At 30.6% G+C, this 13,557-nt stretch overlaps 1 protein-coding gene across 4 annotated transcripts in view; it reads right to left on the bottom strand.

Annotated features, from left to right (window-relative positions):
* The window catches only part of LOC127717649 (uncharacterized), a 144,631-nt gene that overhangs the window by 68,417 nt on the left and 62,657 nt on the right, over nt 1–13,557 (bottom strand). For 3 of the 4 annotated variants that reach the window (XM_052223380.1, XM_052223379.1, XM_052223381.1), the window contains one exon: nt 2,392–2,529. In XM_052223380.1, coding sequence (XP_052079340.1) covers nt 2,392–2,529 — 138 coding nt within the window. Of the gene's footprint in view, nt 1–2,391; nt 2,530–9,065; nt 9,367–13,557 lie in introns of those variants that run through there. The other variant, XM_052223384.1, reaches the window with a different exon arrangement.

Below are 13,557 nucleotides of genomic sequence, written 5' to 3'. Positions count from 1 at the left end.
ATATTAATAAAATCTTTGAATTTGACCTCTTTGACTTCTCAACTGGTAAAGAAACATATATGAAATTACAAAAGAAAAACCTTACCTCAGCTTGTAAAGTTTCAATGTATTCCAAAATCAACATTTTTTTAATCGGGATTACAAATCCAATGGACTGTATAATCTCTAATCCATTACAATACAGACATTTGTATCAGACAGAGACATTATAACATGAAAACTGTCACTCTGTCAAATGTACAATGATTGCCTTTCCCTAACAAAGTAATTAATTTTACACATTACTACAAATTACTAAGGGTCACTATGTCCAGATACTTTCACTTTCCATAAGATGATTTATGACAAATGTCCATTCTGTCATGGCAATGTGTTCAGTTGATTTCTACTTTCATTTTGCATGGCATTGTCAATTAGTGATTCGAGAATTAATGCCATGAAATCAATTTTTTTCTTCAAATTCTTGTTCTTCTTGCAGATTTGTTTATATCAAAATAATCTATGCAAAACTTAATCCCAGTAACAAACAAATCAGTTCAATTGAAATTTGCTCACAAAAAAATAAAAAATTTCAATTCAATTACTCCAACACATTTGTATTATACAATGCAATCTTTTTGTGATCTTTTTTGAAAATGGTAAAAAAAAAAAATTTAAATTCATACCTTATATTTGCCTGGCGCATTTTCATCAACTCACTCATGCATAGCCTCATTAAATCCAATTCAGATAAAGAAAGTGTGACTGTCTTACTGAACACAGAAGTTTAACAAAAGATGATTTCACACATCAAGCAACAGAGCCAGGAATAATGGCCTAGAATTACACTGCCATACGACCATCTGTTGGTACAGAATTATTTGTATCCCGCCAAGACGGAAATAAAACTGGGGACGCAATTTAATGAAATGTCTTTTAATATAGACAGGACTTTTAAAACTCATTGAAATATGGACTCGAAGGTGAAAACTAATGGTTAGTGTTAATATTCCGAGTCACTTCATTCAATAGACATGATATAACGCCATCGTAAAGCTCACATAAAATACACTATTCATGGTAACTAGTTCAAATATTTAACTAGATTTCCTTCATTTGTTTGCACATTTAATTCCGATTTTATTCAAACAGAAAATTGATATTGATAAATTAATTGTAAATTTGCTGGTTGAAGGTGTCTGAAACATCTGTTCTATCATTCTACACAAAAACTTAAAAAAAAAAAATAAGGAGATGTGGTATGATTGTCAATGAAACAACTATCCACTAAACACCAAGAACATGAATGACTACAAGCTTTGCTCGTTATTAAAATTTCCAGTATGATTATCATACTGTGACAGAATTCAACCAATCAAAGTACTGGATTTGGTGTTTCGAGCAAACATTTTGTACTCTTGAGTACTGAGTTAAGTTTTATAACCGAGAGTCCAGGGTCCTCGGGCATAAAACTGTACTCAGTACTGGGAGTACAAAATTTGTGCTTGAAACATCAAATTCAGTATTTTGATTGGTTGATTTCTGAGTCTGAGTACAATAATCGCGCTCGAAACTTTTATCACCGCAAGGCCTGATCTTCAATAGTGAGCAAAATTCATTATGTATAGTAAGCTAAGTAAGATAAAACCAATGGCCTATCACGGATATCAAGCTTTAAACCATTCAATTTTATTAACAATTTTTCTTATGTATAAAAATTGAAATGGAAATAAATTTTTTGACTTCAAATTAAAAATTTGTAAGAAATTGATATCAAATTATGAAAACTTTCCCATAAAACTTTAATATTACTTGTACTACCATGACCTAACAAATTTTATTCATTATGAAATAATGTTTGCAGTTTTTAAACCTATTTTATTACATTAAATATAACTTTTGCAATATCAAATTCAAACGATTTTAACCTTCAAATTTCTTTAAGACTAAAATCATTTCATCATAAATTTTCATTCACCAACTAAGAACTCATTGATTGTTGTTTATTACTGTATATCATATTTCTTTTTGGTTTGTTGTTTTGTACATAAATCAGGCCCTCGGTTTTCTAACTTGAATTGTTTAAGATATCGTTATGTTGGGGCCTTTTATAGCTTGCTATGCCTTGAGGGTTTTGATCATTTGATGGACCTTTAGTTGCTAACATCAACATCCTTTGGACCTCTGATGGATAGTCAGTTTATCATACTTTGTAGTTTTTTAATAAAACAATAAGTATCTTATTCAGTAGGTTGAGTGGTTTCTGTCCCTGCACTTAGTCTTCCACCATCCGTACAAACTTGTATGATATAGCAACGAGGGCTGAAAGTGGCATTAAACACCAACACACCAACAAACTAAATACTTATAATATAATCTCCCTTGAAAATGGGTTACTTCCCCTTTACTTACCTCTTTTACTTCTTTGTCTCCCTTAAATCTTGCTAGTTCTCTATGTAACCTGGCAACATGAATCTTCTCTCTTCTTGAAACTTGTTTTTCCTCTGCCAAATGTCTACTGAGTTCTTCAATCTTTCTTTCCAACACATCCTACAAAACATAAATATTTGCCATGATTACAAAATGTCAAACATATTTTTTATGACCGATCTTTGAGAAATCTTTACACCTTTTTTGTACCTCCTGGGAATACAAATTATCTTAATTAAATTACAAAATATGATGAAAGCCCCAAGGGGGAAAAGATCTTAATATATACACCTGTCTGGGTCACTTCAATGTTTGATACAGATAATGATAAAACAATGGGAGGTAATTAAATGTGCATCACCTTGTCTATATCTATAGGGTAGACAAACATATGTTTTTTATTGGTCATAAAACTACAGGGTTATACCATGGACTAAATAAAATCAGTTTTCTTATCCCCCAATATATTGAATCAGTGTAGCAGAGATGGCTTGTTAGCCCCAAATTAATGGATATACAAAATATTTGTTCATTCCTTTTTTTTTATCACATTTTACAGATAAAATTTTAATTTTAAAACTCAATTATTTCTTACTAATAAATATATTTGTCCCAATTTAGTCTAAAAGATTTCTTTACAAAATCATTGCTATATCCAAGACAAAAGAACATTGTGCATTAGTCTGTGTTTAATTTCAGAAAAGCTCCTTGGTGAGGATATCATAACCCAATCAATGAGATTTAAATTATATAAGATGAAATCTCCTCCTCAAAAGAAACTTGTTTCACAAATCATTGTAGATTCCCACTTTCATCAAAGGCAATATCATCAATGATCATAAAAAGTAATAGAATCAAAGGAAAACATTTGATACTGCAAAAATAAAGAGAGGAATAATTACCTACCTAATTACCAGACCATAAAACTTTTATTAAGTTAAAAGTGTGAGAGGAATCATTATATTATCATTATTAAACCCTTTTATTAGATTAATAACTCCTCACATTGTCTTCAAGCAGGGAGTTGGTCTGTGAAAAAAGCCACATAATTTGATTTAGAATGATTATTAAATATATTTTGGTTTGGTGATAAGGTCAACTTTTCATATGGTATTAATAAATCATTAAAATAACTATTTCTCACTCTTTTTTAATTCTTTGATGGTAAAATTTGGATATTTGTATAATTTCTCATCGTAACAGATGCAAAGTCAGAGAATCATATGATTAGGCCAAATGTTTATATTGTATTAATTAGTGATTAAATAATTATTTCTTAATCTTTTTAATTATTTGATGGTACTATTGGATATTTGCATAATTTCTCATAACAGATAAAAAAAAGATGATGAGAATAATCAACAGGGCTATATAAACAGGGCTATATAAATAGAATTCAGAATGAAACAGGGAATGTGTCAAAGAGACAAAAACCTGACGGAAGAGCAGAATACGGCAAGGCCACCAATGGGTCTTCAACGCAGCAAGAAAATCCCACACCCTGCAGCAGGCTTCAGCTGGTTCCTAAACAATAATGTATACTAGTTAAGTGAAATGGAGGTCACACTTAACTCAAAAACATTTAATTTCTCAGATGATTGAAAAAGATGATGAGAATAATGTAACTCAACAAGGATCTCTATATAAACTCTTCATTTTTTGTAAACTAGGTGTGTTATTTGATAGTTTAATGTATGGGAAAAAATTAAATCAAGGCAAAACTCTGACATGCATCAAATCCTATCTATCCATAACATTTGAAATCTCTGCCTTCAGACTCTGTAGATATCATATATTTGCTATCACTAAGAATTCATAATTATCAAAAAATCTTACCACCAACAAACAGTTATGAGATGATAATCCATAACAATACTATAATTCAAGCTGCTATTTGTGAATGTATTAAATTTCTTACAAAGCAAAAACATTTATATACACCTGCAGTAAATTAACATTATTAAGTCTGAAAAAATCGGATAATTTATTCAAATTCAGTTTTTTTTAAATATCCATATGTCAAAACTGTTGGAATGAAATGTTTGAAATATTTTTTTACCAATGTGACAGCTATATGAATCAATCATTTATAGAGAAAAAGCTTCAAGAGTTCATAAGTTCATATTAAATAAAAATATATAGTAAATTATAGTAGAAAAACAAAGGATACGGGGTTACATCCATCCAGGACACAAAGTCAGTACATGTAGAGAAAAAAACACACAAAAAGCTGTTCTTCATCTCAAAGTCACAGTAAGGCCTCCATCACGGAGCAAAAAAACTTACACCATTCAAAAGGAAAATTGGCAATCCTATAGCTAACCTCTGCCTGGGACTAAGATTGGTCCAAGTCTCTGCCAAATGTGACCATAGTACAATTTAGCAAAAGTCATGGCCACATTTCAAAGGGGAAATGTCAATCTTAAGATCTGTAGAGATTTGTATACTTTAAATTATGAAATTTTTGCATCGTTTTTAAGATTGAATTAAGTTGTCACAAAAAAAAAATTTATATACATAAAAACATTTTATACTTGTAATTTGTACTATTTTTATGCACCTTTGCCTGGCATTGCAATAATCTAAGTCTCCCATACTTGTCAATTGTTCAACAATCACAACAAGTGAAACTGCGAGCTACTGCTCACTGATGATACCCTGCCCAAATATTTCAGTAAACAGGAAGTTGTTGAGTGATGAATCTGAAAACGCATCACACAGTATAGCTCATTCATATAAACCCTGAAACCAAATTTCAGAAATCCTTGTAATGTAGTTCCTGAGAAAGATGCGACGAAAAATATTCATGGGACGGACGGACTGACGGATGGACGGACAGACAGACAGGCAGAAAACAGTATACCCCCACTTTTTCAAAGAGGGGGGTATAAAAATAAATACACACAAAAATTTCTGAATTAATAGTAATTATATACAATGGAATGTTTACATCGATAAACAGATAGATCACACTACTGACATTAGAAACATTCATCCATTCCAAACATGCAAAAACAGGAAGATTTTTTTAGAAAAACCTGACAGAATTAAGATTAGAAACATTGGTTTTTATCTGATAAGTCAAGTTAAACATTCACTTTTTGCTCTAATTCTGACAGAGTTTAGACAAGTTACAACAATAAATACTAAATTCCAATGTAGGTTTTTGAATATTTTACTTCTTTAATTTCAATGAAAATTTCACTTTCCTTCTATTATTTTACATCATTGAATACCTAACATAACTTGTTTATAAGAATTGCTAATGGGGTATTTAATATTATAATCTTGAGATGGACATTTCAACATTGGATATTACTTCATAAGGCCCGTTGTCACTATGAAAGTTTTCTTAGTAGAAGTTTTTCAAGAAAAACTTTGATAGTGACAACTGATGATTCGTACCAAGTTTATCTGGTTAAGTTAAGTTAAGTTTGACAGTGACAACCAGCATTTATACAATATACCAGTAAACTATTCTATGTGTTGCAAAAAAAACAAAAAAAACTTCATTTAAACTTTTGATTGCGTTATCCTGCAACATTTCCCAAAATTCAAATAATTTTAAATCTCATATTTTTTTTACAGTGTTCAATGATAGCAAAAATAAATATACACAGAAATTTCTGAATTTACAGTACCAAGTTTGATACACATTTGATAGAAATTACCAATTAAATTAAACACTTGAAAAGTAGTTGTAAGCATACCTACAGGTACCCAGCTGATGTAAGCTTAACCTACAGGTGCAATAGACAGTGAGTAAGATTATAGAGAAATGATAACCCTGTAATATATATACTGATAATACAACCATTAGTCATCATCAAACCAACTAAATTCTATTTTAAAGACATGTTGTCCAGATCTAAAGTTTAAGGGTCTCTTTTTTCCCAGAAACATAGAACTATTCAAATTCAGCATACTGTTATGATTCCTGAGGTCATATTGTAAGCAAACAGATTAAAACATTCCTTATAAAAGAGAGGCGAAAGATACCAAAGGGACATTCAAACTCATAAGTCGAAAAATAAACTGACAACGCCACGTCAAAAAAAGGAAAAGACCAACACACAAACAATAGTACACAAAACACAACATAGAAAACTAAAGACTGATCAATACGAACCCCACCAAAAAATGGGGGATGATCTCAGGTGCTCCCGAATGGTAAGCAGATCCTGCTCCACATTTGGCAAAGGGACCTGAAAATGCCTGTGAACACTGAGGTTGTCAGATTATGAGCTCTGTTTGTGTTTGACTTCAATCTAAATTAACTTAAGGATGCTTGTGGCAAGGTGTGTTTGACTTCAATCTAAATTAACTTAAGGATGCTTGTGGCAAGGTGTGTTTGACTTCAATCTAAATTAACTTAAGGATGCTTGTGACAAGGTGTGTTTGACTTCAATCTAAATAAACTTGAGGATGCTTGTGACAAGGTGTGTTTGACTTCAATCTAAATTAACTTAAGGATGCTTGTGGCAAGGTTTGTTTGACTTCAATCTAAATTAATTTGAGGATGCTTGTGGCAAGGTGTGTTTGACTTCAATCTAAATTAACTTGAGGATGCTTGTGTCAAGATGTGTTTGACTTCAATCTAAATTAACTTGAGGATGCTTGTGGCAAGGTGTGTTTGACTTCAATCTAAATAAACTTGAGGATGCTTGTGACAAGGTGTGTTTGACTTCAATCTAAATTAACTTAAGGATGCTTGTGGCAAGGTGTGTTTGACTTCAATCTAAATTAACTTAAGGATGCTTGTGGCAAGGTTTGTTTGACTTCAATCTAAATTAACTTAAGGATGCTTGTGGCAAGATGTGTTTGACTTCAATCTAAACTTCAATCTAAATAAACTTGAAGATGCTTGTGACAAGGTGTGTTTGACTTCAATCTAAATTAACTTAAGGATGCTTGGGGCAAGGTGTGTTTGACTTCAATCTAAATTAACTAAAGGATTGCCAGTTTTCCTGCCAATGGTGATTCTCCTCTCGGGGTAATCTGGCTTCCTCACCAACAATAAAAATTTGCCACCATGATAAAGCAAAGGGCAAGCATGCTGAAAGTAGTGTTTAATACAAATAATGTCATAATGACTTCACAAGTGACTTTTTGCAAGAAAGTGGTCAAATCATATAATTAACCTGTTCATTTATCAATAAACTTAACATACTTTCGAAAGGCTTTATAAAATAAGTTAAGTATTTTTGGCTATTTCCAGGGCCAAATAATGGTACTTCTCATACCTACTCCTTTTAATTCTATGGCCAATTAAAATAAAATACAGAAGAATCCAATATCATGCCCAAGCTCAGTTGGCTATCTTTATGGATTTGTAGCAGAAGAAAGAGATTTTTGTGTCCAGTACAATGAAGACTGTCAAGTAAAGGAAACAGCAATAAGTGTCTACCTTTTTCTAGAGACATTTTCAATGTAAATTTGTTAAAGGTTCTATCAATAGCTTCTGTGACCCTCAAATTAATATTTGTCTTCCTCACCCATAATGCAGCATTAATAAACCAAGTTTGATAAATATATTTTAGGGCTAAAAAGATTTGTTAACTTCTCAACAGGAAGATACCCTGCAGATGCCTAGACATTCGCATGGCAATCTTTATATTTTAAGTCACGGCTCTGCTAAAAGTAATCTCAAGAACATTAACTGTACCAATTTTACTCAACTAGATGCACATTTTGACAATAAATGTCTCTTCAGTGATGCTCGAGGCAAAAATATTTGAAAATCCCAAACTAGCAAAAAGGGGGTTTCAAGTAATCAAAACATCAGTTTAGCGTTATCTATATAAGGTCTGATGATATTCATGAGGGAGGATTAGATCATTTATATGAGGTCAAATTCAGTGAGGGAGGATTAGATGAGAGAACAGAATATTTATTCAATTTAAATAGACGTAATTAATCATTCTGTCATTGCACATTGTCAGAACCATTCATAAAATGTTTAAAATATAAACTCTCAATGTCACTTTGAACAACTATACATTTTATAAGTATTCCTTATTCAGCATATTGATTTTACTGTAGAGAGAAAATTGCTCTTCATTAAATAAGGTCTTTTGTGTAGTTTTGTCACCAAAACCTTTATTTTGTGATATTACTGTTATCATTTCAATATCTGATGAAATATCATGATAATATAACCCACCCACCCTGCTTAAGCATCTACCACAGACTTGAATATTTATAAGTTACTAAAGCATACAAGTCAAAACTTGAGCTGAATCAAATTTCATACCAAAACATCACTAATTTCTATTTCTTTATAAAGGATGTGAAACAAGGACAAATGCAAAATGGTCAATGAACCATTACACAATTATGTACAGTATTTCAGATATTTGGGTCCATCCTTTCATTTATTGTTCATAAAACTACACCTATTCCAAAGCACAAATTTGGTTCAAATAATGAAAAGTCCAAGACTTTTTGAAATTTCAAGTGAAAGACTTTAACCTCCTTCGGAAAGTCAACAGTCCTGTATAAAGCATCAGTATAAAGACTGGGAGGTCAAAGACTTTTGTAATTTAAAAATGAAAAGTCCTCCCTCTGACAAGAAAGGTCCCTGACCCAGGACATAGACTAATTTGAACCCCTGGTCCATGTAAAAAAGTTTCCCTACTGTTTATCAACATACTTACAGCAAGTAAAAAAGTTTACATTATCCAACTACAAACAGTGCAACTGACAGTCAATATCTGGCATTTGACACAATAAAACCACAGATTGATGTCCAGAAAAAAACACTGAACTTTTAAGTCACAATCCAGAGATTTCACCTTTTCGGTAATTGTCAATATTTATCCTAAGAAATTATAAAGTTGACTCCACTAAGTCCATATTTAAAAAGCAACGTCAAAATGTTTAATTAAAATTACAATTGAGATGTTCTAATGTATGACAGTCATTTGTCACCATGAACTTAATTTAAAATCCTTTACATAAAATACAGACACTGACGAGTCTTAAAACACAATATCAAACTAGAAAATCAAAGTTTTACAAATAACGTGACTAGGCTAATTTATCTTTAATTACAGTTGAAACTAAAAAGTTTGAATTTAAATCAAGCAAAAAATTCTTCCTACTTTTAAAATGTACACGTTTTATTTTATTGTTTATGTGTACAATCGGAAATTTGAATTTAATATCAAAATTACAGACTTATGTCGTGGATGTTTCATAATTTTGATGTAAAACATAAACTCTACTTGCCTCTAGCTAAATTTCATTATGGCTATTTCAAAGAGCGCCTGAATTTAAAAGTCCAAAATCTATACACTAATTTCTGGTCAAAAATGTCAAAATATCCATTCACTTATATGTCCAACTTGAAGGAATTGCCTTAGTAAAAAACAGCCATTAGATCTCTGAGGCTTTGAATGTCTTACATTTTGAGTAAGTTAATTACAAATAAACTTAAAATTTGAATGAAAACAGCCTTAAAAAACAATCAGCACTATTCTATTTCAAACAAATTCAATATCCATACAAAATATTCCAACTGAAAAATTGTTTCAAAGTTAAAAACAGCACATGTCTAGTTTATGCAACAAGACAGCATACATTAGACACAGAAACAAAATTGTCATGTGAAAAGACAAAAATGTTCACAAAGAATGGCCCAACAGTCATGCCACTATAAACTTACTCATAATCATATTGTGTTTTGGGTGCCAACTTTTAACATGGATTTTAAAGCATTATAACTGTTATAGAGATTTAGTGACCTAACTGTAATTAGACTGAGGTTTAATCCACATTTCTAAATAATAAATTTTTTAATTGCATTTACTTACTCATAATCTCTTCTTTGGTTAAGACTATGCAGATTGTATTAGTAAGCATGACTTTGAAAACAATCAATAATTGGAGTTGATGTACATGAAACTAGTCTTTTGAAATTTTCAACAAAAATTAAGGATTTACTCTTAAGTCAGGCACTTGGGGATCCTATATTGTAAGCCTTTGTTTACTCTTTTTTTACACATCTTCTTCTTCTTCTTCTTCCAAGTAAGGAACCGAATTCATTTTGAATGTGTATGGTCCCGCGAAAACTTAGCGCAGTGCCGGGCAAGGCAACAAGTCTTCTCAAGGTTATTTACATTTAACATCTTGATCTTATGAAGACCCTCTGTTACATTTGCTGTGTTGTTTCATAATTTTTTTTGTTGAAATTAGTAAATGATCATCTTGGTTCTTCACTATATCATGGTTAATCTATACTCAGTCAACTTGAAAAATTAAAAAAAAAAGTCAAAGGGAATTAACTCCATTTTCCCAAATCATATATTTAAAGAGAGATAACTCCTTCAAATTTCTGATATTTTGAAGGAAGATGACTCCAATCAAAACTAATTTTAGGTATTTGGTTCAGATAATTTAATTTTTACAGTGTTTACCAACATGCAACATAGTAAATAAGACTGAACCCTACTAATTATTAGATAACCTTCATACATAAATGATATTATCTCATAGATATTTCCTTTGTCAAAATCATATCATATTTATGATTTTGAACAGTATCCAAAGTTTTATAAACTTCAAAGTCCATTTAAGTACAAAGACAGAATGGGCAACAGGGGAGGTTTTATATGCAGGAATATAAATATGATTTCATGTTGGACAGCAATAATTTTTTAGAATATAATATATCCATAAAGCAGGGTGCATTACAGTTGCTTCCATCATGAAACCACATTAAATTAGTACTTTTTAAAATGTAGCATAGAAAAAACAATTTAATAATCTTTTCAGAAGTATTATAATTTTCATTTAGTCTAATGAAAGAGAAAACCTAGATTTTTTTTAAATATTAGAGTTTGAAACATCAATGATAAAAATTAGACCTTGTTTGTTTAAAGCTTTGAAAATATGAAGATAATTTCAAATTTCCTCCAAAATTTTGAAAGTTATGAACTTAAACATGAATTGTAGACTAGAAATATGGACTTGAAAGAAAAAAAGCATATCCTCAAGACCCCCTTAAATATGAACAAAGTTTAATGCCTCTTTGTTGATAGACTGGTATCTTTAACAAAGTTTAGAAATCTAAGACACCTGATGAAAACAATATGATGTTACGTAACTAGTTGGAGGTTTTTCTTGTGGTTAAATCTTATAAAACAAACAATAGTGACTTGTATAAAACTAGGACAAACATTACATAATTGATGTGTTGTTTAAATAAAGCAGGTCGTTTTGTGTAACATTTTGTCATTTAAACAAAATTGTCAATATAACAGTATTATTACCATGATATTAAATAATAAGTAAAATTGAGAATGGAAACAGGGAATGTGTCAAAGGACAACAATCCGACCAAAGTGCAGAAAACAGTCCAAGGCCATCAATGGGTCTTCAACACAGCAAGAAAATCCTGCACCCGTAGGCGGGCTTCAGCTGGCCCCTAAACAAAAATGTGTACTAGTTCAGTGAAAATGGATGTCACACTAAACTCAGAAACATATAAATGAACCAAAATTAAAAAAAACATACAAGACTAACAAAGGCCAGAGGCTCCCGACTTGGGACAGATGCAAAAATGTGGCCGGGTTAGTCCATATAAGAATAATCAATTTCATGCAAAATCCATTTTTTTTTTTTTTTTTAATCAATCAGTTATTATATATGGGTGTTGATGAAAGGAATACTTAATATTTAACACTTACTGCTATTTGCCTTAGAATTTTTAGGGAGATAACTCCTATTATATTCCATACAATCTATTCTATGGAATATTATAGGAGTTATCTCCCTAAAAATGAGTTTTTATAAATAAAATGCATCCTACAGAATAAGGGTCCATCATATAAAAAATTATGCATAAATTTCAACATCCTTTCATATCCTAAATTAGATATAAAAAAAAAAATCATTTACAGGCTTTCCACCTATGAATTACATTTTGTAGTGATTCTTATATTTAAACTGGAAATTAAGTCCTACTTAAAGGCAGCAATGACCACAAGATTTAAACTTATGATATGTTTTCCTCACCAATTATAAAAACCCCTTTGCTAAGTTTAATCAATATCTTCTTTCCAAGTTCATCATCTTTAAAAAGATCCAATGCACAGTTTTATTTTTACTTTTGAACACATCAAAGACACATTTACTGCTGAAGTGTTTAATCCTCAGGTGTTATTATGACTTTTGAATACCTGCACAATAAAAACACATTTTTTTTATAATTTTAAATAAATTACTTTAATACACCCAGGAAACAGTGACCTACATTGATAAACTGAAAGGAAATCATGATTTATGTATCTATCTGCAATGTTTGAAACCTCACAAAGGTTGCCCTGAATTTAGTCAAAGACAGGAAATCCGTTGATTTTTTACAAGGAAAAATAGAAGGAAGGGTTAGCATTGTTAAAAACTTAATGCTATAAAGATAACGATCACTTTGATTTTTAGTTATTTGAAAATTGCTATAAATCTTTACAGTGTAATTTGACCTATGTTTAACAGAAAGAACTTCTGGGTCAACAGAAAGTTCAAGGTTATTTTCCTTAATGATTCTTTGATCAAAACATGGAAACATGACACCATGTAGCTGCATGTTGATAATATATCAGATCCTTTGATCTTAACATGCATCAGTTTGTTGAAATTAAATTCTTAGCATTTGTTTTTGGTTCAACAAGGATGAAAATTACACTTTCTCAATTTGTGCATCCAAAGTGCTTTTCTGGATTTAACTTCATTTTGTTTCAGGAGAGAAGTGAAAAAAATTGTTTATTAAATTAATCAAAAATATGTATAAAAAAAACAAAAAAAACAACAACAAAAAAATTAAAAAAAAAAAACATTGAATTTATTCATCTCTTTTTCCTGTAATTTATTGAAAACTGGTATATTTTTGATTAAATTTGAAAAAAAAAAATGTGTGTCTGAAGATATAATAACAATGCCTCCCATAAAAGATAAAAGAGTCAGTGCATAATTACTGTTAAATAAAATGCAATATCATTATAAATAGCTGGATGTTGATAATATATTAGATCATTTGTTCTTAACATGCATTAGATTTGTTGAAATTAATTTATTCTTAGCATTTTTTTGTTAAATCTAGGATACTTCCATGATTAAATCCAGGACATAAATTGGCTTGGAATTAATTAA

This window comes from Mytilus californianus, unplaced genomic scaffold (assembly GCF_021869535.1).
Source record: "Mytilus californianus isolate M0D057914Y unplaced genomic scaffold, xbMytCali1.0.p SCAF_10, whole genome shotgun sequence".
Classification (NCBI taxonomy): Eukaryota; Metazoa; Mollusca; class Bivalvia; order Mytilida; family Mytilidae; genus Mytilus; species Mytilus californianus.
Note: the sequence above shows the minus strand (reverse complement) of the source record. Positions and strands in the feature narration are given on the sequence as shown.